Source organism: Myxocyprinus asiaticus, chromosome 29 (genome assembly GCF_019703515.2).
Source record: "Myxocyprinus asiaticus isolate MX2 ecotype Aquarium Trade chromosome 29, UBuf_Myxa_2, whole genome shotgun sequence".
In the NCBI taxonomy this organism is placed as follows: Eukaryota; Metazoa; Chordata; class Actinopteri; order Cypriniformes; family Catostomidae; genus Myxocyprinus; species Myxocyprinus asiaticus.
In genome coordinates this window covers 25,980,388-26,006,122 of record NC_059372.1, presented here as the reverse complement: position 1 = coordinate 26,006,122, position 25,735 = coordinate 25,980,388, and the positions used below count along the sequence as shown (strand labels likewise).

Genomic DNA, 25,735 nt, shown 5'->3' with positions numbered 1-25,735 from the left:
GCTGAATGACATTCTCAGAATGTTCTACACTTTTTTTCAAGACTATAAACTATCAGAACTATTTGTCCAACAAGCTTTTGAACATTTTAAAACTTTTAAATATTTTAAATCTAACCCTCTTCTCCTTGAATCACATTTGCTGAACTTGTAAATTGCATTATGATGCTAAAATTAATATTAGATGACAATCAAGTTCAGTTGGTCATTAAAAGTTTCTGGAAAATATGCAGGACATAATGCAGTTGAGATGGCAATGCTTTAGATGATTGTTCAAAATAGCCTATTGAATATCAGGAATGTATCATATGTAATCTCTGATATTACACCGCATCAGTTTTTCTTTAATAGCTGTGCACACAGCATATACACATCAATGGATGGTCCTTATACTAAGACCGAAAGTTTCCCCACTGCTTGGTGCATGTTGCCAGCTTGAACAGGGCCGTGACGATTCGTTTTCGGGTCGGAACCGGTGGCAACTTGCAATAGGCGCAACATCATGACCAATATTTCAGTCCTATCAGAAGGGCAACTGCTCCCTTTTGATTGCAATTCCTTGTCCTCTGATTACATTTATTTGTGAAATTAAAATGACAGTAAGCTGGCTAATTTCAATGAATTGTCTCAATACTCTCCCCATTTAACCAAAACTTAAGGCGGGAAAAAATTAGGGACATCTGGGAGGTGAAAGGTACACAATTAGCGATATACACACACTTCTGTATGGAAACGGCTTAAGGGCAGATTTCTTTTGCGATAAACCAAAACTTATGCAACAAAGTGTTTAAGCATGACATCACACATTTTTATCGATAAAAGGCTATTTGAATGGAAACGGGCAGAAGGCGGCAAATTTCACAAACATTTTTTTATGCATTTTCACTTGTCAATAGCAAAATAGCATGACAAGTGAATGGAAAGTAGGTTAATGACACTTAAATTCTCTTCCTCAGGACGATGACACAAATTTCCATATGGACTTCATTGTAGCAGCTTCTAATCTGAGAGCAGAGAATTATGACATTTCTCCTGCAGATAGACACAAGGTAAGAAATCTTGTTTCTCAAACATCTTAGAGTAAAATCACACAATTGCTGATCTTCACCTCTTCTTTATTATTTCAGAGCAAACTCATTGCTGGAAAAATCATTCCTGCCATCGCCACAACGACAGCTGCTGTCGTAGGTTTGGTTTGTCTGGAGCTGCTGAAGATTGTTCAGGGGCACAAGAAGCTTGAGTCATACAAGAACGGCTTCATGAACCTTGCTCTACCTTTCTTTGCCTTCTCTGAGCCTATTGCTGTCCCCAAGCAAAAGGTACATAGCAGCATCCTCCATGATGGTCACTGCAGTGGTGTTGGCATCTTTTTTTGGGTGACTGAAATATCTTAACACTTGCCTTTCACAGTACTACGACAACGAATGGACGCTTTGGGACCGTTTTGAGGTAAAGGGCATTCAGCCAAATGGAGAGGAAATGACACTCCGACAGTTCTTGGACTATTTTAAGGTAACAGTGTTGTTTTATGCTCATTGTTGAAGTGTTTGAGATAGTGAAGTTGTTTTTCTAGTTATGCTTGGTGCTGAAATATTTCATCTGCTTGAAATTGCTCTTTGTAAGTGAAATTGCTCTCTGACGTTTCCAGTAGTGATGGGATGAAACACAAAGAAACAAAATATATGACAGACCATACGAGGCAAATTTCGAAATTATATTTCAGAATTTGCAGTATTGTTTTCGATCCATTCATCATAAATGAAATGAGCTGTCAAACATCAACATCTCTTTGGCTTTTTTCTACACTATTTATAATGTGTACTATTTGTAATGTGTGTACATTAAACCTGGGATCCACTCCACTTTTATTGAACAATGCATCTTTTAATATCTTTTCTGTTCTTAAAAGTCAGTTGTTGATCATTTGTAAAGACACATTAATTTTAATCATACAGATGCAGTAAAGCAATTGTGCGGCGACTCTCGTTAATCTCGTGAATTTCACCTCATCTTAAAAGAGACCATACTGTTTTAGCGCTTGTTATGCAAATGAATGTAAACTCTGGTGTAAATTGCACACATTATTTAAAACAGTGACAGCTCGTAATATTATAAATTCAATTTCAAAATAATCATGCAGTCAAATAATTGACAATGTTTTAATTTTTTTTATTTAAAAGCTGAAATGTGATTTATAATAATGACTATTTTCCTTTCAAAAAATGTCCTCGCAGCCATCTACATAGTGAGTAAATCACTAAAATAGTCAGGAAAATAGTCAAAGAAATTAGCCAAGGTGACAAATTATATGGCATAACTAGGGGTGAGCGAGATTATCAAAATCTTACATGTACATTTCTATCACGATAACGAAATATATCACAGTATAGTAATTAAAAAAAAAAAAAAAAAAAAAATCTATTAAAATTTGTTTATGTATTAAATAACCATATTGTAATGCCTATTTTTAGATAATCCAATCAGTGAATTAAATAATTCCTCTTAAATTTCTCTTTATTTGGAACTTGACAATAGTCAAAAATATCAAAATTATAAACCCTACTTGCAAAAACATAGATGACCGAAATAATGTGAAGCACATATTTGGCTTGAATAAGATTATTTTGCATGCTTCATTTGATGTTCCAGATGTCGCTCCTGTTTTAATAGCAAGCTGCTCTTCATTTTCTTGACTTTTTTTGGGAGTCATACCATTCTGTGGATATGTTTTTTCTCTTCAGGGGTTTCCCTGGGTCAAAAATGATTAGCGTGAGTGATCCAGCTCTAACATTAATCTAAATTTCGGGAAGCCTGCTGGACTCGCCTGCACTTGCTCCAGAGAATGCGCACGCGACACTCACATTAAACACTGATGCATGTGTCAGATAAGAAGCATATTATTCAAATCGCACAACCGTAGACATAACTATTTTTATTATTATTTGATTATTATTATTATTTTAATATTTCTTTGTAAACTAAAGGACATGTGGCAAATTTAGTTTTTTGCTTTGCCCACTCCTTGTTGAATTATTTTTTTATTAGATGCTAATTCCATGACAGATGTTTTTTTTTTTTTTTTTTTAATAATGGTTACTGTTCATTTTATGTCATTATTATATCACATTAATATGCATAGTCCATCTCGTTATTGTGCAAAATAAACAGAAAATAAGTGAACGGATTTTTTCCAATTTGTCCGGCAAACTTTATCATTCCCGGACACGTTGGCCGGCACAAACATTTCTTAGCAGAAATTCTGTTGTAAATACAAATGAGCAATGTTTTGTGACATCACAAACAGACAGATTTCAAAACGAGACTTTTCAGCAGGGTGGCAACTATAAATGCTCTTTTTAGACTGGGGAGGAAGTTTTGAGTTCTGAAATTTACAGTGTGTTTTTATAGTACAGTTACTTCCTATGTCTATAATATCAAGGAAAATTTGGTTCTCCATTTTATGTCCCCTTTAAGAAGCTGGATTCAGCGTCGTATTTTACAGTGTGTTGTGTCTCCAGCACGCGCCCTGAAGGAAATTGACTTTATTTGGCTGCAGTGGATCCGGAGGTGTCCTGATTGCGCTGTCACCATTGGTTTAGTTCAGCCGTGAAATGGCATTGATGTTGCATTTAACAACGTCAACTCTGACTTTGGTTGAACTGTTCCCTGGTCTGTTTTCACAACATTCTCAGATTTAAAGCATGGTTACAGACCAGGAATGTGCCTGTTGGATGTCTGTTAGAAGGTAAAAGTGTTGCAGAACTCTAGAGGTTGTAGAGTTGAATTTGAGAACTTGTAGAATAAATATTTGAACACCTAAGTCGATACACATTATGCAAGTAAAGGTTTCCTTTTGCTTCGTTCTGTGTATTTTGTGTCCAAGGATGAGACCCAGGCACCCAATTTTAATTTCATGTCTCTTTTAAAATCCTTTATTTTCAGTCAGTTGATCAAAAAGATCAAAAGAAACATTATTTCTAATCATACATTGCACGGATAGGGGAAAAACCACCGTGCAGCTTCTCTCTCGTTAATGTCTGCTATGCTGATTGAACTGTAAACGCTTGCGAAGCAGCCATTCTCTTAAAGAGAAGGTACCAATTTAGCTCTTGTTATACGTATCAATGTAAACTGCACAAGTGTATATAAACAAACATGTTACGTAATGTAAGTGTTGTGTAAATACATAAATATGTAGAAGGCACACTCTGAAATACTGAAATATTTTAACTTAAGAAAACAGTGTAAATATGAAAATTTAACATACAAATCTTAAAATCTATGCAAGGGTTTGGAAATAAGGTTTTTTTTTTAAAATTTTATTTGAAATAGTAGCGCTTAATTATTTTTATAATAAAGCTATTAAATCTATTTTCATTAGGTTCCAACCTTGTGAATATTTTGTTAAATTTGAATGAAATTTCAAACAGTGACAACAGCTTGTATCATTATTAAAAATGCTATTTTTAAGACATAAATTGATAGAATGTGAAATTTGCACATTTATACACAAGCAAAATTGTGATTTAAAAGGATCAAAATTGAAATGAAAATAAAATGTACGTTCTTGTATACTATATTGGGTGGGGGGGGAATATATAAGTTATGGTCAAGTTTACATTTGTAAAGAACATGTATATCATGGCAGTCTTAAGTTTCCAATGATTTCTACAACTCTTATTTTTCTGTGATGTAATGATTGGAACACATACGTCTTTGTCACCAAAACATTCATGCATTTTGGTTCTTTTATGAATTTATTATGGGTCTTCAGGAAATATTACAATCTGCTGGGTCAGAAATATACATACATCAACTTGAATTATCAATTTTGGTGATGTAGAAAGTTGTATCAATCAAATTTTCTTTGTGGCATGGACTCTTAACTGCTTGTGAGTGATTATGATTGGCTACAGCTGGTGACTTCTCTGAGCCCATTTAAATAGGGCTGGTTTGATACTCAGAGTATAGCTACAGTGGGGAAAGTCTGAGGAGGTCAGCATGGATCTGAAAAAGCGTATCATTGACTTGAACAAGTCAGGAAAGTCACTTGGAGCCATTTCAAAGCAGTTACAGGTCCCAAGATCAACTGTGCAAACAATTGTTTGTAAGAATAAAGTGCATGGCACAGTTGTGTCACTGCCACGCTCAGGAAGAAAACGCAAGCTATCACCTGCTGCTGAGAGAAAATTGGTCAGGATGGCCAGGAGACAGCCAAGAACCACCAAAAGGCTGGTCTGCGATGAATTAGAAGCTGATGAACACAGGTGTCAGTGTCCACAGTCAAGCATGTTTTACATCGCCATGGGCTTAGAGGTTGCCATGCAAGAAGGAAGCCCTTGCTCCAGAAGCAGCACCTTAACGCTCGACTGAAGTTTACTGCTGATCACGTGGACAAAGGCCTACTGGAGGAAAGTTCTGTGGTCAGATGAAACATAAATTGAGCTATTTGGCCACAATGACCAGAAATGTGTTTGGAGGGGAAAAGGTGAGGAGGCCTTTAACACGAAGAACACCATACCTACCGTCAAAAATGTAGTATTTTGCTCTGGGGCTGTTTTGCTGTCAGTGGTTCTGGTGCTTTACAGAAAGTAAATGGAATAATGGAGGATTACCTCCAAATTCTTTTTTTGATATTAACATTTTGATTAAAAAAAAACAGGATTGCTGAAACACAACATACACACACAGAATCAAATTATATGTTCCTCCCCCTGAACATCCCCCCCTCCCACACTACAAAGATCCAGTGGTCCAACACAAAATGAAAGTATACACATACAAATACCAAATTTTTTTTTTTTTTAAACAGACAAGAGGAAACACTTATGAATATATAAAAAAAAATAAAATCATACATTTAAAACTACAAATCTCCTTCCACTATCTCCTCCCTGAGAGCCTTCTAAAAAGGCTAAATAGCTGCCCCATTTTTTATTAAATAAATCTGTTGCCTAGCCTTCTATATGTCAATACTTCAAATGCTGCTATGCTACCCATCTCTGTGTGCCACTCTTGAAACGAGGGCGCTCCAGCCGACTTCCATCCCCAAAGTATGATCTGTCTGCCGATCATAACACTGGCTAGGACCCAATTTTTTTGAATTTATCCCCTATATTGATGACCGCCCCATCGCCTAAAATATAGAGTCTGGGCCAAAATGAAATTTGAGTGCCCAATACGTCACACATATAACTCTGAACCCTCAAACAAAATTCTTGGACTTCAATGCACCTCAAAGACATGGGTTGTGTCCCCATCTTCTGATTGGTATCATCAGCTGGTGGGTGTGTCTTTAAGATCAAGCCTATACAATCTAGAGGGGGTCCAATAGAATCGATGTAAAAATCTTAAATTGCATCAGACAGACCATTGCATCTCTAGATGTAGACTTGACGTTTTTTAGAATCCTAGCCCACACTCCCTCCTCCATTACCAAGTTTAAGTCTTTCTCCCATAATCTCTTGGGAGAAGTTGAAGCTCTGTCCCCCAGACCCTGAATTAGCAGGGAGTACTACACTGATGCCTCATGACTTTTTCCAAAAGCAGTAATCACCACTCCCAAAGTATCTGCCGCATTAGGGGGGTGTATGCTACTCCCAAAAATAGTACAGAGCAGGTGGCGCAGCTGTAAATACCTAAAGAATTGAGACCTGGAAATCCCAAAATGTTGAACTATTTCAAAGGACCTCAACACTCCACACTCATATAGGTCACTGAGTGTATTAATCTCCCTCACAATCCACTCTGTCCAGCAGAAAGGGGACTTATTAATGCATAATTTTGGGTTCAGCCATATGCTCGAAGCAACATTTAAATAAATGTCTGAATTAAACACTGGACACTTTTGTCCTTACCGAGTGCAAATGCCAGATAACAGGGTGTAACTTAACTTCTCCGGTTAGTTTGATAGGCTTTGCGATGGTGAAATAGGGGCAAGAACTTCCTGTTCGATACAAAACCAGGTAGGGGCTCTCTCAGGTGGAAGCAACCAATGAGCCAAATATCTGAGACCGAATGCATAATAATAAAACAAAATCTTTGGTAGGCCAAGCCCACCTTTGTCAGTCAGCCTATGTAATTTACTGGAGTGTAATCTGGGATGCTTACTATTCCAAATGAAGTTCTTCGCTGTGCTATCAAATTGCTTGAAATAAGAGAGAGGGACACCTATAGGGAGAGATTGTAGCTGGTAGTTGAATTTTGGAATACATTTTCATAACATTAACCTTCCCAATAGATAAATGTAATGAAACCCACCTGCCCACATTGCTGGAAAACCTTTTTATTTAAAGGACAAATACTTAATGCCCTGTTTGGGCCACTGGAAGGTGCCTGGCTGAAAAGCCTTACCGGGCAGTATGCTGTCAGAGCCATAGCTTCAGATTTAGACCAATTAACTCTGTATCCTGAGAAATTAGAAAAGGAATTAATAATTCTGTGGAGGCAAGGCGTAGATTTATTGGGGTCAGAGAGGAATAATAAAATATCATCTGCGTAAAGCAAAAGCTTATGCGCCAAACTTCCCGCCATCACCCCCGGAAAATCATCCTTATTGCGGCTGCTAATGGTTCCAGGGCAAGACAGAACAATAATGGGGAAAGAGGGCAACCCTGCTGGGTGCCCCTATCCAGAGTAAAATTATCTGAAATTAATCAATTTGTTTGTACCACCGTTACCGGGTGTCTAAGGTAACTTAATCCATCCAATAAAAGTATTCCCGAACCCGTATATTTCCAGTACCTTAAAATAATCCCATTCTACCATATCAAACGCCTTTTCAGCATCAAGTGAGATGGCAGCGACCGGAGTTCGCCACGGACCACATGATATTGATGAAATGCCTAATGTTATCAGAAGAGCTGCGGCCCCGAATAAACCCCACCTGATCTATATGTATAAGAGATGTCATAACTTAATCGGTTAGTCAGAATTTTTGACAATTTTAACATCTAGCTGGATCAGGGAAATTGGACGGTAACTCTTACACTCGCCTGGATCTTTGTCTTTTTTAAGAATCAGACTGATCTGGGCTTGTGTCATGGTTGGTGGAAGCTTTCCATTCTTTAATGATTCCGTATAAACTTCTAGCAAAAGTGGAGCCATTTCTGTAGCATAAGATCTAAAAAATTCAGCGGCAAAGCCGGCTGGCCCCGGAGCCTTGCCTGTAGGCAAGGCCTTAATTACCTCACCATGCTCCAAGGTTATCTCAGGATCAAGATAATTTTTTTGCTCAGCCGACAGTTTAGGGAGTTCTAATGGTTCCACAAAGTTTCTAATATCCTCTTCAGTAGATGAAGATGTGGCACTATAAAGATCAAGATAGAATTATTTAAAAGCGTTATTAATATCAGTGGCCGAGGTAAATATTTCACCACCAGCAGATTTCACTGAGGGAATGGTATAAAAAGACTCTCTCTGTTTTATCTAGCCAGAAGTTTTCCTGCCTTGTCCCCCAACTCAAAGTATGACTGTCTTGCCCTGAAAATCCAAAACTCCACCTTCCACGACAAAATAGTGTTATATCTGTATTTCAATCGGGTCAATTCTCTGAGGCCATTAGACGACATTTGCCGCTTAAGCTCTGCCTCGGCACTTTTAATATTCCCTTCCAATTCCACAAATTCTTGTGCTTTGGATTTTTTGGTGAATGCAGCATACTGCATGATCCGGCCCCTAAGATCTGCCTTAATTGCCTTCCAATCCACGCCCACTGAGGACCAGTTGGTCTCCATATAGACATTGATTTCAGCCTTTAGCATTTGTTGGAATTCAGGATTTTGCAAAAGGGATACATTAAAGCGGCAACTATATAATTGACTTCATATGTGGCAACACACCGGGGCGTGATCTGAGACTAAAGTGTTTCCAATTGAGCAATCAACAACAGATGAAATGAGGGACTTGGATATAATAATAAAAAATTAAAAAAAATCTATTCTAGAGTAAATCTTATGGACTGTGGAAAAAAATGTATAGTCCCTACCAGATGGGTTCACATCCTGTGAATCGTCAGTGTTGCTCTACGGTGCTTGCACACTTTTGCTTCACTATGAACAAGGACTGAGTCCATCAAAAGATTAAAGACTCCTCCAAATATTATATCATGAGGGGTGCTAGCGGCTTGCAACATCTATAAAAAGAAAAGCCTTGATCATCAGCGTTAGGTGCGTAAATATTAGCCATAATAAGACTTTGCCCCTGAATTTCAGCTAAAACAATAATGTATCTTTACTCTGTTTGAGACATTTGAATTGGAGATGTTTACTTATAAGCGTAATGACTCCCCTGCTCTACTCGAGCCAGCACTATAAAAAGAAATGCCCACCCCATATCTTTCCAATTTTCGAGCTTCCTGCGGAGAAAGATGTGTTTCTTGAAGAAACCCTATCATATTTCTTACGCTTAAGAGAAATAACCTTCCTCCTTTTTATGGGGTGCCCCAACCCATTCACATTCCACGTGGAGAGAGACAGTCCACTCATATTAACATTTGACATTTTGACATAAGAAAAAATAGATTGTGTGTCAAAAACAAGATTATAAAGACCACATTCCAACATTGGTGCAACCCTCAAAACCCGAACATCCCCCAGAACAAAAAAAAGAAAAACGTGTGCATTTACCCTGCGCATGACGGCGCCAACTGGCGTCCATCTCTCCAAACTCAAACAGTCCATGTACGCCTACAAGAACCCCCACGACAACTTCGCCGTCGGATTGCTCAGGTCCGGTGTTTCTATACAAATTTTGTGAGACAGAATTACACAGGAAAAGAGAATCTATGAAACAGACTCCAGCCAATAGGTGGAATAAGCACAAAGAGTGTGTAGCTTTATCCATAAAACTGTCCTGAAGGTGCGAATAAACTCCAGCCACTAGGCGGAACCAGCACAAAATGAACACACAGATTCTTCAAACAGTCAAGCGAATGTTCAGTGAGCCGGTCCTCTCGGCTTCAACATGAGTTTCTTGCATTCCTTGAATTGATCACGCTTCTCTTGTCGAATTTGCAAAGTCTGGGAACAAGAAAATGCTGTGGTTCTTCCAAGAAAGCCTTCCTTTACTCCTCGCCTCAAGTAACAATATCTTTATCGAATGATCTCAGAAATTTGGCCAGAATTGACCGGGGCCTGTCTCCCTCTTCTGATCGACGAGCAAGAACCCTGTGAGCTCACTCAATTTCCAGCTTATGGTCTGCTATGTCGAGCAGATTCGGAAAGAACCCATCCAGGAATTTCACTGTAACCTGTCCCTCTGCTCCCTCAGGGATTCCAACGATACGGATGTTATTCCGCTGGATACAGTTCTCCATGTCCTCCAACTTCTCCCAGACACGTTCTAAATTCACATTGGTCACTAGCGGATTAGCAGATAATTCCCTCTCCGATGACTTCAGGTAATCGATCCATTGCTCGACATCCCCCACTCTTGTGACCACAGCAGAGAACTTCGTCTCAGAATCGATGGCAGTGATCGATTGACGTATCACAGCAAGATCCTCCAAGTCAGCAATGACATTTTTCAGCATTGCCGACATGTTCAGCATCTCTCTCCGCATTTCCCACACCTCTCCGACTAAATCGACTCCCAGGCTCGTGGCCAGCTCGGGGGTGTCACAAGTGTCTTTTAATGTCTCCAGAGCCCAAGGATTTTAAATTCTTTGACACTGTCATTATTATATCATTAAAAGTATTAAAATTAGTAAAGTACGCAGAGCTTGCCGTTCACATGTCTGATCCTTGCATGGCGTCATGTGACCCCTCTTACCTCCAAATTCTCAAGGAAAACCTAACACCATCAGCCAGAATGTTGTGTCTTAGATGCAGTTGGCTGTTCCAACAGGACAATGACCCCAAACACACATCAAAAGTGGCAAAGGAATGGCTAAATCAGGCTAGAATTAAGGTTTTAGAATGGCCTTCCCAAAGTCCTGACTTAAACCCCATTGAGAACATGTGGACTGTGCTGAAGAAACAAGTCCGTGTCAGAAAGCCAACATATTTAGTTGAACTGCACCAATTCTGTCGAGTGGTGGTCAAAGATTCAACCAGAAGCTTGTGGATGGCTACCAAAAGCGCCTAATTGCGGTGAAAATGGGACATTTAACCAAATATTAGCATTGCTGTATGTATATTTTTGACCCAACAGATTTGGTCACATTTTCAGAAGACCCCTAATAAATTCATAAAAGAACCAAAATGCATGAATGTTTTTTGTTTTAATTAATTAATTTATTTATTTATTTTAAGACGTGTTCCAATCATTCCATCACAGAAAAATAAGTTGTAGTAATCACTGGAAACTCAAGACTGCTGTAATTATACTTGTAAAAAAAAATATATATATATATATATATATATATATATATATATATATATATATATTTCCACACACACACATATATTATAAGTGTATGTAAACTTTTGACCACAACTGTATACAGTCTGTATGTATGTATGTATGTTTTGGCTGTCAAACGATTAAAATATTTAATTTAATAGCGATTAATCGCATAATTTTTTGTAGTTAATCGCGATTTAATCTCAATGTCTTTTATAAACACGAGTGGACAAAATATGCTTCATCCAGATGTATTTTTCAGTCAAAAACACTACCTACCTCACCAGCAGAGTTGAACAACAGAAAATGAACACAACTCCATTCAAATTATGCTCAAAATATGGTAGTGGTAAATGTATTATGACAGGATTTATTCGCTTCTTTTTATGGAGACATAATCTTTCCAGCAGCACAGTGGAATTAATAGCTCTGGTCATGTGACTATTTGCACCACTCATGAAAACATTTCTGCACTGTCATTTACAATTGACATCTGTGCAAAATACATAAACTCCTTTTAGACACTGGTCACAATTGTAACCGGTGGGATTAAATGGGTTAATGACAGTGTAGATTACATGCATTGTTCCAGCAATGTCTCCAACTTCTGCAATGGCTATTGCACTATCAACCAAACACACTGTGACAGAACCTTGGAGACAGCAGCAGTGTTTTCGTTCGCAGGTAATCAGTACCACTGCTCCCTATACGCATATTACACAGTCTGCGTAGGGCATCAACTCACTAGGGTGGCACCAGAAACAACACCTGCTGCCATTACTGGTACATTATACACTATCAAGGACCCGATCGCACTTTCACTTCGTGCTCGCACCGCGCCTCTCAACTTTCGTAACGCGCCTCGCAGTGCAAGGCAGGTATTCAAATGGCAGCTGTATTGCAGCTGCAATCATGTTACAAAGTTCCGAGCTCTAGCTGTGCTTTGTAGGCATGTTTTACTGCTGTGATAAAATGCTTGGCGCAGGTATCAGCATAATGTCTCCCACCATCTGTTTTCCCGACGGTCAATGCATGTGACATTAGCGGCGTTTGCGCGAATTCACTTGCTTATCATGAACTGCGGTTTATTAAGGGTCATATTACGCGTTAATAGCGCAAAAAAAAATTGGTGTTAAACGAATTTTGCGTTAACTTTGACAGCATATACATACACACACACACACACACACACACACACACACACACACACACACTGGTGGCCTAAAAGTTTGGAATAATGTACAGATTTTGGTCTTATGGAAAGAAATTGGTACTTTTATTCACCAAAGTGGCATTTAACTGATGTATCGTCAGGACGTTAATGATGTGAAAAATGACAATTACAATTTGAAAAAAAAATTCAGAACTTAAACTACTACAAAGAGTTCTTATCAAAAAAATCCTCCACATGCTGCAATGACAGCTTTGCAGATCCTTGGCATTCTAGCTGTCAGTTTGTCCAGATACTCGAGGGACATTTCACCCCACGCTTCCTGTAACACTTACCATAGATGTGGCTGTCTTGTCGGGTCTATCTGATCCCACAAAAGCTCAATGGGGTTAAGATCCATAACACTCTTTTCCAATTATCTGTTGTCCAATATCTGTTTCTTTGCCCACTCTAACCTTTTCTTTTTGTTTTTCTATTTCAAAAGTGTCTTTTTCTTTGCAATTCTTCCCATAAGGCCTGCACCCCTGAGTCTCCCCTTTACTGTTGCACATGAAACTGGTGTTGAGCAGGTAGAATTCAATGAAGCTGTCAGCTGAGGACATGTGAGGTGTCTATTTCTCAAACTAGAGACTCTGATGTACTTATCCTCTTGTTTAGTTGTACATCTGGCCTTCCACATCTCTTTCTGTTCTTGTTAGAGCCAGTTGTCCTTTGTCTTTGAAGACTGTAGTGTACACCTTTTGTATGAAATCTTCAGTTGTTTGGCAGTTTCAAGCATTGTATAGCCTTCATTCTTCAAAACAATGATTGACTGATGAGTTTCTAGAGAAAGTGGTTTCTTTTTTGCCATTTTTGACCTAATATTGACCTTAAGTCATGCCAGTCTATTGCATACTGTGACAAATCAAAAACAAACACAAATACAATGTCATTTAACGAACCAAATAGCTTTCAACTGTGTTTGATATAATGACAAGTGATTTGTCTAGTACCAAATTAGCAATTCAGCATAATTACTCAAGGAGTGATGGCTGCTGAAAATGGGGCCTGTCTAGATTTGATCAAAAATGACTGTCAAATAGTGATGGTGCTGTTTTTTACATCAGTAATGTACTGAATTTTGTGATCGGTTGAATGCCACTTTGGTAAATTAAAGTACCAATTTCCTTCTGAAATGACAAAATCTGTACATTATTCCAGACTTTTGGCTGCCAATGTGTGAAAAAAATAATTATATATATATATATATATATATATGTATGTATGTATATTGCCCCCTTGGTTTTCTTAATATCTTTTTTAGTTTTCAGTTGCACTATGCTTACATGTTGTCAGAAGTCTGGAAAGTAAAGACAATGGCGATTAATTCTGTGTCCGTAGAGGGTTGCCACGAGCAAGGCTAGAGATGGAAACAAGGACCCTGTCTCTTGCATGTTATAGAGGATATTTGATTGCAACCTGTCACATTTTTTTAGGAAAGTTTCTGTTCAGTTATATGGCTTGCCCTGCACCTGATCAGCCTGAATGTAGCCAACAATTTAAGGTTCATTTATCTGATCTTCTTATAGACAAAGGTATATAAACTAGTGATAGACCGATATGGGTTTTTTAATTACCGATATCCAGAGAGCAGGGTGGCCGATAGTGTCTATATATATATATATATATATATATATATATATATATATATATATATATATATATATATATATATATATATATATGTATATATATATATATATATATGTGTATATATATATATATATATATATATATATATATATATATATATATATATATATATATATATATATGTGTATATATATATATATATATATATATGTGTATATATATATATATATATATATGTGTATATGTGTGTGTATATATATGTGTATATATATGTATATACATTACACAATTTTTAGTAAATAACGTAAACACAAAATTGCTAAAAATGAATAAACTCTTATTTAGTACTATATTTACTAAATTTCACACTAGACTTTAAAAAAAAATATATATATTTGTATTTTATTTGTTAGCAGTTTCTTTTGATTTCTGTTTAGTCATCAAGTTTTAGTAATTTATTTGCACATGAAGACATTGTAATATATTACAGGGTACCTTAAAACATCTTAGTCTTAAATTTATGGCCTTAAAATTTAAGGCCATAAGTCTTAAATATCTTAAATAACAAGAAGTCTTAAATTTCGTTTGCTGAGGTATTACATTTTGGGGCATGAATAGAGGAGATGCTTAAAACAGCAGAATCTAGTCAAAATCTCTCTCTCTCTCGTGCATTTAGCAGCTGATGCTTGAGTTCAGCGTGAGCGGGCGTAGGAAGCGCATTTTTACTGAACTTATAATGTTACATGTATGAACCTTCATAAACCCTGTTAATCAGAAATGCAAAATCTGCGTCTCTGTAAGCGAGCGATGTGCTAACACTGTCGCTGCGCTAGCGCTTTCGCTCCTGCTTATAATCGACAAAGCTGTCAACGTTGCAATTTGCAAGTGCTCGAGGTTGGAGCGCCCTTTTGACCCCTTTCAAATTGTGCCACTTTCTTATTTACATCACCTTTGACAAGAATTGTAAAGCTAACAGAACTACACCTGTTATATCTCATCTTTTTTTTAATAATATACAAAACAATAATAGTATAATTATATAAATATTATAATATAGATAATATGAAAATATATTATCTATATTATGTAGTATATAATCTGTTTTCAATATACATAACAAATTATGCAGCACAGTTCTCTTTCATAATTTAATCTGTTAAAATTTTTAATACATATTGTCAACTTTAAACAGCCATTTTTAAGGTAACTGACAAGTTTTGACTTAAGATATTTCACACAAAAATGAAAATTGTCATCACTTACCTTCATGCTGTTGCAAACCTGTATGACTTTCTTATTTCAGTGGATATCAAAATGAGATATTAGGGAGTTTCAGTCACCATTCACTTACATTTGAATGAAAAACAAGATGCAGTGACAGTGAATGGTGACTGAGATTAAACATTTTGCTTAACATCTCCTTTTTTGTTCCACGGCTGAGAAAAATCCATAGAAAAAATCCTCTAGGGTGACCAGTGATGACAGAAATGTCATTTTTAAATGAACTGCCCTTTAACTACCTGTTGAAGTATTTGTTAAAGGTATCTGCCAAGAAAAAATATATAAATGTTATTCAGCACATGCTAGACCTTATTCACAGCAGCGCCATATTTCATTTTTGACAAGGATGACAACGAGGCTGTGAGGGATAGATTTTCTATGTGCTGTACTGCAATTTAAAGTGTTTTTGGATCGTTCTGCAGACAAAACATTGGAAAAATATCTTTTCAAGGACACTCGGTAGACAAAAAACTCCAGACAACTTGAGTTGTGGAAAATCAGATGGAATCTAGGAGTTTTTTACAGCTTTATACTGTGCATGCCATTGAAGAGATGGTAAGTCTATCCTTTACAGCTTCATTTCCATTCCCATTAAATATCAAACATGGCGCTACTGTGAATAAGGTCTGTAGACCAATCCTTTTGGTTACAAAAATGTCAGCACATGCGCAGTAAGTGGTGACGGAAAGCTTGCTGACTGTTATTAGATTTGACAGATTAGATGATTAAACAAAAATATGACACAGAACCATCATAAACACAAACATATTCTTAGCGATACAATTACTATAATGAAATGAGTTAATAACAAACATGTAATCATGTTTGCTATAAATTTTTGCTGCAAAGTTGTGAATTGAAATGATGATCTCAGTCCAGTCAGCTGTGTTGATGGCTTGAACTAGAGCCCTCAGAATTATTTTTCAACAAAATAATCGGGATAAAAGTTTACTTTTTACACGTGGTTTTTGCCACCACTTCCGTGTTTGATATAAGCAGTGACGCTGTCAAAGCATTGGTCTGTTGCATCACATCTTGCAGGAAAGCAAGTGACTAAAGAGAAGGGTCACTATATATGCTACATACTTTTAAGCTATGTGCATTCTTAATGAATTCATTTAGTGTTTTAATGGCATATTAACTTGTTTAAAAAAAGAAAACACATAAATGCACAATAAAATATAAAAACATGTCCAGAGACATCCAAGTAGCCTCAGTGGTTTTGTATTTACCAGCTAATGTTTTTTTTATTTTATTTTGTGAAAGTGGTCTTAAATTATTCTTTTATTTGGCCTTAAAGTCTTAAATTTCATTCCTTCGAACCTGCAGAAACCCTGTATTAGAGGGAAATAACAGCACACACAGTAGTCCAGCAACCATGGATGGTATGTCCATGTTAGCAATTGCATTTAAAAAAAAAAATAAAATACAGAATCAAACCAATTGCACATACCAGTGTTCCCACGGATCCTTAAAGTTTTAAAAGGCATTGAATTCATTAATCTAAAAATAAGGCCTTAATTGGTAATAAAATGTCTTAAATCTTTCAAAAGTCTTAAAAATGCTAAGATATGGGAAGTAGGATTTTATGAATAATTTTTTTTCCTGACATTGCAATTTAAAATCTCAAAATAATTGGTAACATCTATTTTTTTTTATTTTTATATAATTTACTGAATGCCTCTCACATAAACGTAATGCAGATCAGGATAGCGGAACCAACAACACTCATATTTTGTTTGCTGCCGGGATGCTCGGAGCAGATGCACTGTCTGCTATCTAGTGATGACATGGGGACATGCAAATTCGATGAAAATTGGCTATTCAACCAAGATATTACGGCATGGCTGAAACCGGTACCAGGCAATGCATACAAGGCACAGTGTATTTTGTGCAGGAAGTGTTTCAAACTTGGCACGATAGGAATCCCACATGTAAAGTGAGAAACACAAAACTGCCAAGTCAACAGACGGCAGGCATTTCCCATTTCTGTTCTACCCTCGTCTCCACCACGCCTTCACCCCCATCTCCGATACCAGCACCAGGGCAAGCAGCAACAGATCTTCAGATAACAGTCGGGTGTACGCCTACACTGTGAAAGCAGAGATACTGTGGTGTCTAAACACAGTGACAAAACGCCAATCATACAAATCAGATGAGGGAGTTGGAGACTTATTCAGACACATTTAAGTGACACATTATTATTGGCTTTTCAGTTGTGTATTTTGAATATGCATTAAATGCATACCCCTATTAAAGCACATAACGAATATGAGAATTATAGTTCTCAGCCAGTTGTGCCTTTTTACTGATGATTCGTGATTGTTGTTTTATGTTATTGTTTTCCATGTGTTCCACTCTAGAAAGTGTTAAATTTTTTCAACATTTGAAGTAGATCGTGTAACTTTTTAACTGGACCAAAAAAGTCATGTTTTGTTACAATAAACATTTGGGAAAAATTGTCCCTAACCCTAATTAATTGATGTCGTTTTTTTTCTTTAATTTTGGTTATTGTAAATTTGGTCTTATGTCATTCGGAGTGGTTTTAAAAAAGTCTTAAAGTCTTAAATCTAACTTGCCTTAAGCTGTAGGAACCCTGACATACAGTGCACAGTGAATAAGACATTTACTCATAGCGCACGTGAAGTGCTTTTACTTTAAAGTTGCACTCACGCTCGTGCGGATCCAGCGTGAGCAACACGACATCCTCACATTTTTAATGGCCTGGATCACCTGCTTGGATTGTCATGGACTGACCGTCATGATTTGTGAATGAGATGAACTTTTGATCCTGATCCTGAAGTTTTGATTCTGGCTGATGGAATACACACTTCAGAGGAAGACATTAGATGAGCACTCGACGGGAAGAAAACACTGGATTTTTATGAGGTTCGTGAATTACATCTTTTTAAAAGAGATATCTGCATATTTGCAGACAGTATATAATACAAGTTTTACTGATATTTGCCTTTTATCATTAGAAAACTTACAGGGAACTGTTGAGGGAGACTTTGAATACGTGCTTCAGAATAAGATTTATAAGCATTCCACAGGATGCTGGATTTGCTCAAGTTGTGTGAGGTTTTTTTTTACGTCTGTTTAAACGAGATATGCTTTATTACGTCTGTTTAAACGAGATATGCGCATATTTGCAGAAGGTATATGATATTAGTTTTATTGATATTTGCCTTTTTATCAGACAAGACAGTTATAAGTTACAGGGAACTGTTGAGGAAAAAGAGGGAGAATGAAACAGGCGAGCACTTCAACACTGAGCTCAAACGCATCTGCTGCGGCTCTGATATGCCGACCGTTTGAATGACACTGTGTTGAAAACCGGTCTGTTATTGTAGTAACACGATGGCACGTAAAAACAAAATGAACTGTGACTGGTCATTTACAAGTCTCAGTCACTTCACGTGCAAGCAGGCGATTCTCAGCGCCCTCAAGAAACAAATATGCCAAAGGGGAAAATGTATTGGCCGATGCAGATAATTAAAAAATTCCAAGTTTCGGCCGATTTATCGGCCTCTGCGGTATAACGGTTGACCACTAATATAAACTCTTTATTTGAACTGAGCTATTATGTTTCAGAAAACTTTATTTTTCTAAAATTAACAAAATGTTCTGTCATACTTTGACATGTGAGTGTTTGATTTGAATCATGATTAAATCGAATCATGAACGTCATATTGAACATAATCATTAAATAACCATAGCATCCCACCCCTAGTTTCCAGTAATAAAAAACAACTGGAGGTCTTGGAAATTCATTGGAAATTAAAAAAATTCTCAATTTGCTGATACAATGATAGATATAGGAAGCTATATTTGCGCTGATTTCCAGACAAACAGGCTTTCTCCCCGAGAAGTTATGTCTCTTTAATTCTTTAAGTTTAGAATGTAATGCCCAGCAATATTTGTAATCTAACAGCTATGCTCTTTTGAATGTTGAGCCAGGATTGCTCTGTGACTCCAAGCATTCTCGTTTCATTAAAGCGTGTCGGAATGCAGCCTAAATATGATGCCTCAAATGAAGCCTGGGTTCCTTAACATCAAACTAGTGGACTAAAGGCCCCGGTATACTCATGGTAGAGTTCTTCATTCAGGGGTAAAAAGAAGTTCAAAACTGCTGAGCAACGGTGTACTGTTTGCGAATGCTCAGACACCAGCCATGCCACTGGGGGAGGTGTTTAGAGGAGCATTTAAATATGAGGACGCGCTAGACTACTTGTAAAACCTTAACTAATGTGGCATTAAAATGTGTTATCAATGACTTTGTGCCTCATTCTATGAGTAGAATTCACATTCTAGGTCAGTAAAAGTTGTTTTAACCACTCAATGTTGATATAAAGTAATACATATGCAGTAGATAATGTTTAATTTGTCTTGTTTACATTCTGCATTCATGGCGCTAACACGCTATTTGCACCCATGATATGTACCGATAACACACTGTTATTGTAATTTATGATGACACTGATACCACTGCAAAGCGTTTAATGGGCAGAATATAGACAAAAGAATGATGACTAGAGAGGGATGTCTTTGGGCAGATGTCACATGAGTAAAACAGCATATCAAACATCAGCGTGACTAGGCACTTAAAAGTATTTGAGTAGATTTGATTTCTTTTGTAGGCAAATAAATAAATAAATAAATCACATATGTTGTTGGAAAATGTCTCCAAGCAAGCCATTGTACAGATGTAGGTAGGTTTGCACCAGCTCGCAAACAAATCAGCATGACGGTGTGTTTATCTTGACTGAGCTCCAGGTCCCACCTACTGATGACAATGACCAATGGCAGTAAGAAGGTGTTTAGCAGCAGGTACGAAGTTTTACTACAAGTTTGCGCTGATGAGCTGTTACGAACCACCGAAATGAACTCAAAAACACCTTTGTTATGGCCAGGTTTTGTTTGAAATGAAGTTGCACCCATTCAATCTATGATTTTGGATGACGTATACCAGTGCCTTAATAGCTCAGAAAACGCAACGACTAGTCTATTTTGAAAAATACAATTTTTGCTAGTGGTCGACGGATAAATCGGCCAACATTCTGACTGTTTCCATTATCGGCATCGGCCAATCAATTTTTCCCATTTGGCCGATTTGTTTGAGGGTGCCGAAAATCGCCTGCTTGCATGTGAAGTGACTGATACATGTAAACGACCAGTCACGGTTCATTTTGTTGTTACGTGCCATCTTGTTACTACAATAACAGATCAGTGTGCAACAGTGTCATTTAAACTATCCACATATCAGAACCGCGACAGACACGTTTGAGCTCATAATGTTAATGTTAAAGCGCTAGCCAGTTTTTTTCTCCCTCTCTCTCCTCAACAGTTCCCTGTAACTTTTAATTGTCTTGTCTAATGATAAAAAGGCAAATATCAATAAAAACTAATATGTGCAAATATGTGCATATCTCGTTTGAACAGATGTAATAAAACTCACAAAACTTGAGCTGATCCAGCATCCTGTGGAGTGCTCATTTATTTACCTCTAAAGCATGTATTCTTTTAGCCTCTCCTCAGCAGTTCCCTGCAACTTTTAATTGTCTAATGATAAATGGCAAATACCAGTAAAACTTCTATTGTATACTGTTTGCAAATATGCACATATCTCGTTTAAACAGATGTAATTCACGAACCTCATAAAAATCCAGTGTTTTCTTCCCATTGAGTGCATCTAATATCTTCATATTGAAGCGTGTAGTCTATCAGCCAGAATCAAAAGTTCCTCTGATTCACAAATCATGACTAAGTCCGTGACAATCCAAGCAGACGATCCAGTTTAAATTGTCAGGAGATTACTGCTCATGTTGGATTCACACGAGCGCGTGAGTGCAACTGCAAAGTAAAAGCGCTTCACATATGCTATAAGTAAATGTCTTATTCACTATGCACTGTGTGTACAATTGGTTTGATTCTGTATTTTTATTTTTTTTTTAATGCAGTTGCTAACATGGACATGCCATCTATGTTTGCTGGACTACTGTGTGTACTGTTATTTCCTTCCTAATATATTAATTTCTTCATGTGCAAATAAATTACTCAAATTTGATGACTAAACAGAAATCAGAAGAAACTGCTATCTACCATTTAGTAAAATATTTAGTAAATATATTGCTAAAGCAATTTTATGGTTGTTATTTGATGTATTAAATTGTGTGATATATCAGTATTGTATCGGCCACCCTGCTCTCTGGATATCGGCATTGGCCATTAAAAAAAAATCCATATCGGTCGACAACTAGTTTTTGCACATCCCTACCTTTTACCCTCTTATTCTGTATTACAGAGTGAATAAAATGTCTTCTCAAACAAAACTGTTCTTAAATAAGCATTTCATTATAAAAAATTAAAGGGTTAACACCGTTTAATTCAGTGCAATCAGAAAATATTCCGACCACTTATATTTTTTTCTTCACGTTTTGATGTTGCAGCCTTATGCTAAAATGCTTTAAATTATTTATTTTTTTACATCAATCTACACTCCATACCCCATAATGACAAAGCAAAAAACAGATTTTTGATAACTTTGCAAATGTATTAAAAAAAAAAAAAAAACTGAAATATCACATTGACATAAGTGTTCAGACCATTTGCTGTGACACTTGAAATTTAGCTCAAGTGCATCCCATTTCTATGTATCATCTTTGAGATGTTTCTTCACTTTGATTGGAGTCCACCTGTGGCAAATTCAATTGATTGGACATTATTTTGAAAGACACACATCTGTCTATATAAGGTCTCACAGCTGAAAATGCATATCAGAGCAAAAACCAAGCCATGAGGTCAAAGGAACTGCATGCAGAGCTCAGACAGGATTGTGTCGAGGCACAGACCTGGGGAAGGCTACAAAATGTTTTTGGCTGCATTGAAGGTTCCCAAGAGCAGGCTGCCTGGCCAAACTGAGCAATCGGGGGAGAAGGGCCTTGGTAAGAGAGGTGACCAAGAACCCGATGGTCACTTTGGTTGCACTCCAGAGATCTTGTGGAGATGGGAGAAACTTGCAGAAGGACAACCATCACTGCAACACACTACCGATCTGGGCTTTATGACACAGTGGTCAGACGGAAGCTTCTCCTCAGTGCAAGAATTTGCAAAAAAGTACCTAAAGCACTCTCAGATTGTGAGAAACGAGATTCTCTGGTCTGATGAAACAAAGATTGAACTGTTTGGCCTTAATTCCAAACGTCATGTCTGGAGGAAACCAGGCAATGCATGGTGGTGGTAGCATCATGCTGTCGGGGGTGTTTTTCAGCAGCAGGGACTGGGGGACTGGTCAGGGTTGAAGGAAAACTGAAAGCAGCAAAATACAGAGATATCCTTAATGAAAACCTGGTTCAGAGCACTCAGGACCTCAGACTGTGCTGAAGGTTTACCTTCCAACAGGACATTGACCTTAAGCACACAGCCAAGACAACACAAGAGTGGCTTAGGGACAACTCTGTGAATGTCCTTGAGTGGCCCAGCCAGAGCCCGGACTTGAACCCAGTCGAATATCTGTGGAGAGACCTGTAAATATCTGTCCACCGACAGTCCCCATCCAACCTGACGGAGCTTGAGAGGATCTGCAGAGAAGAATGGCAGAAAATCTCCAAATACAGGTGTGCAAAGCTTGTCGCATCATACAAAAAGAGACTTGAGGCTGTAATTGCTGCCAAAGGTGCTTCAACTAAGTACTGAGTTAAGGGTCTGAATACTAATGTCTGTGTGATATTTCAGTTTTTTCTTTGTAATAAATTTGCAAAGTTATCAATAATCTGGTTTTTGCTTTGTCATTGTGGGGTATGGAGTGTAGATTGATTTGAAAAAATATATAGCATTTTAGCATAAGGCTGCAACATAAAATGTGGAAAAAAAAAAAATGAAGGGGTCTGAATACTTTCTGAATGCACTGTATATCAAATCTCAATAATTAAAAAGAAAAAATCGAAATACATATCAAATCGGCATCTATTGTTGTACTATTGATTTGGGAGGTTGGGCCTTATGATCTTTGACTTTGCATACTCAGTGTTCCATTCTCTTGCTCCCTCAGAATGAACAGAAACTGGAGATAACTATGCTCTCTCAGGGAGTTTCCATGCTCTACTCTTTCTTCATGCCTGCGGCCAAGCTTAAAGAAAGGCTGGACCTGCCGTAAGTCCATATGTTTTTCCTTTTTGGAGACTAAATTAGTTCTAATCAGATGTTAAGTACAAGTGAGGTATATGTAATTAATGAGGTCTACATTTAAATGTTTTGTTATACTAACATTTTTCTGTGTTGCTTTTCATAGGATGACTGAGATCGTGACCAAGGTGTCCAAGAAGAAACTGGGGAAACATGTTAAAGCACTAGTTTTTGAGCTCTGCTGTAACGATGACACAGAAGAGGATGTAGAGGTGCCCTATGTCAGATACACCATCCGCTGAGAGGGTTCTTGGGGTGGAGAGGGACAGGTTGGTGGAGGGAGAGGGGACCCACTGGGGATGTGGCGCTAAATGGAGAGTATCAGTATGCTTGGAGAGCCCAAAGAGAAATCAACAGGAATGGGAGTAATTATTTTTTAAACCAGTTATTGGATGATATAAGTATTATCCTTAACCTAGATCTCAAACAACCCTCTTCCCTATTAGCTGAGCACTTCAGGGTATGATTAAAATTTTAATTCTATCTTGAAAAAGCTGGTTAACTTCAGGAATGGACAATACATGTTGATGGGGTGCATGTGATATATTTGGCTGTAACTTATTGAAGCTGATTGTTCTAACACAAAGCTTCAGTGAATGAATTTCTGTATACTGCCCATCACTGTATACTTATTTTTTTATTTATTTTTTTTTACACTGCTCTGTTCCTGCCCTCATGATATATTTGTGGGCACCATCTTGCTTTGCAATTGAAAGTTATCTCTGAACATGTTGATTGGAATAATAATTGGAAAAATATGAATGCCAAAAACTGGAGGCAAAAAAACTGTTAATTGCTTAAATTTTATTTTCAAATCACTGCCTTGGCTTGTCACTTTAAATGCTGATGTAGTGCTCTTATTGGCCAAGTTGCCAAAGCAAGTTGGTCCACTGATTAAACTCCTGCTCTCCCATAGGCCCAGTGGGAATATCCCTTTGCCAATCTGGCTTCAATAAGGGTTGGGGATCAGGAAATTGCACATAACTTTTTTCCTTTTTTATTTTTATTTCTGGCAGACTTCTGGTGTACACCTTGTAGAACATAAACCCTGTATTCTTTCTACTGTGTTAAACTCAAGAAAAAAAAAAAAGAAAAAAAAAACATTACAGTAAAAAGGTGATTTTAATCTGTAATGGGAGCACTTAGTATGTTAGTGAATAAAGTTGAAAAAGTTTTCTTGCTTTATTGTCTTTTCTTTGTGACTTCTTTTTAAAATGTGTCTAAAATGTTAATAGAAATAATCTGCAGCTAATCAAACTGGTGGTTAAGAATATACGTTTAAGGATTTTTGTTAGTGAACTGTACATTTTCAATTAAGGTCATTGCCTTGTTGCTGTGGAGTCACTTATAAAAACTGTTCAGCCTCTTAAACTTCATTTTATTATTAGTGTTGGGAACCGAGAACCGGTTCTTACTTAGAAATGGTTCCATTAAAAAACATTTATAATAATTGTATGATTTTCATGACTTTCAGTTCTGTTAACGGTTCATGGATGTGCATTTTTGGTGCGGACAGAACACTGTCATGTTTCCTGCAACACTATTCAATGCTGCCCTGCTATTGAATCTCCGACGTGAAACACAAACACGTCAAGTCCCGTCTGACTCCCTAACGAATGACTCTTATGAGCTGGTTCTTTTGGAACTACAACGTGGAACACAGCGCAACCAGTTTAGTATGGTTCATGAATAAATGACTCTGAGACAACTTTTTAGTGAATCAAAAACTTTTACACACTAGTCAGAGCGGGTACTGCATTATTCTCACTGACCTGAAATATGAATTCCATCATGTCCAACTTGAAATCAACCAAGATTTGTTGTAATCAGTGGAATTTTATAAAAACAAGTGATATGTTTTTGCATTTTTTGTTTGTCCTAAATTTTGTATTAATAGCCCACATAGTTAGGACCACTTATCAGATTACATTTATGCCTCTAAAAAGTTTTAAAACTGTAAACATGCCTTTTGCAAGAATTGTGTTATCTAATTTATTATATCTGCTCTGTTGAAATCTGAAATGATCTCATCATTGGGCAACTGACTGCTGGCAGTAAATGCAATTAATATTGAAATTCTTTCTAATAGGAATATTTCTATCTCCAAAATAAGATTTGTTGATGTAG

General features: G+C 37.2%; 1 protein-coding gene across 4 annotated transcripts in view; it reads left to right on the top strand.

Moving 5' to 3' along the window:
- uba1 (ubiquitin-like modifier activating enzyme 1) overlaps positions 1 to 24,793 on the top strand; it is a 62,868-nt gene extending 38,075 nt beyond the window's left edge. For all 4 annotated transcript variants that reach the window (XM_051661404.1, XM_051661403.1, XM_051661405.1 and 1 more), the window contains 5 exons: positions 954 to 1,046; positions 1,125 to 1,316; positions 1,408 to 1,509; positions 23,475 to 23,575; positions 23,715 to 24,793. In XM_051661404.1, the coding sequence (XP_051517364.1) occupies positions 954 to 1,046; positions 1,125 to 1,316; positions 1,408 to 1,509; positions 23,475 to 23,575; positions 23,715 to 23,850 (624 nt within the window). In that variant the 3' untranslated portion in view covers positions 23,851 to 24,793. The remainder of the gene's footprint in view (positions 1 to 953; positions 1,047 to 1,124; positions 1,317 to 1,407; positions 1,510 to 23,474; positions 23,576 to 23,714) is intronic.
- Positions 24,794 to 25,735: the final 942 nt, after the last annotated feature.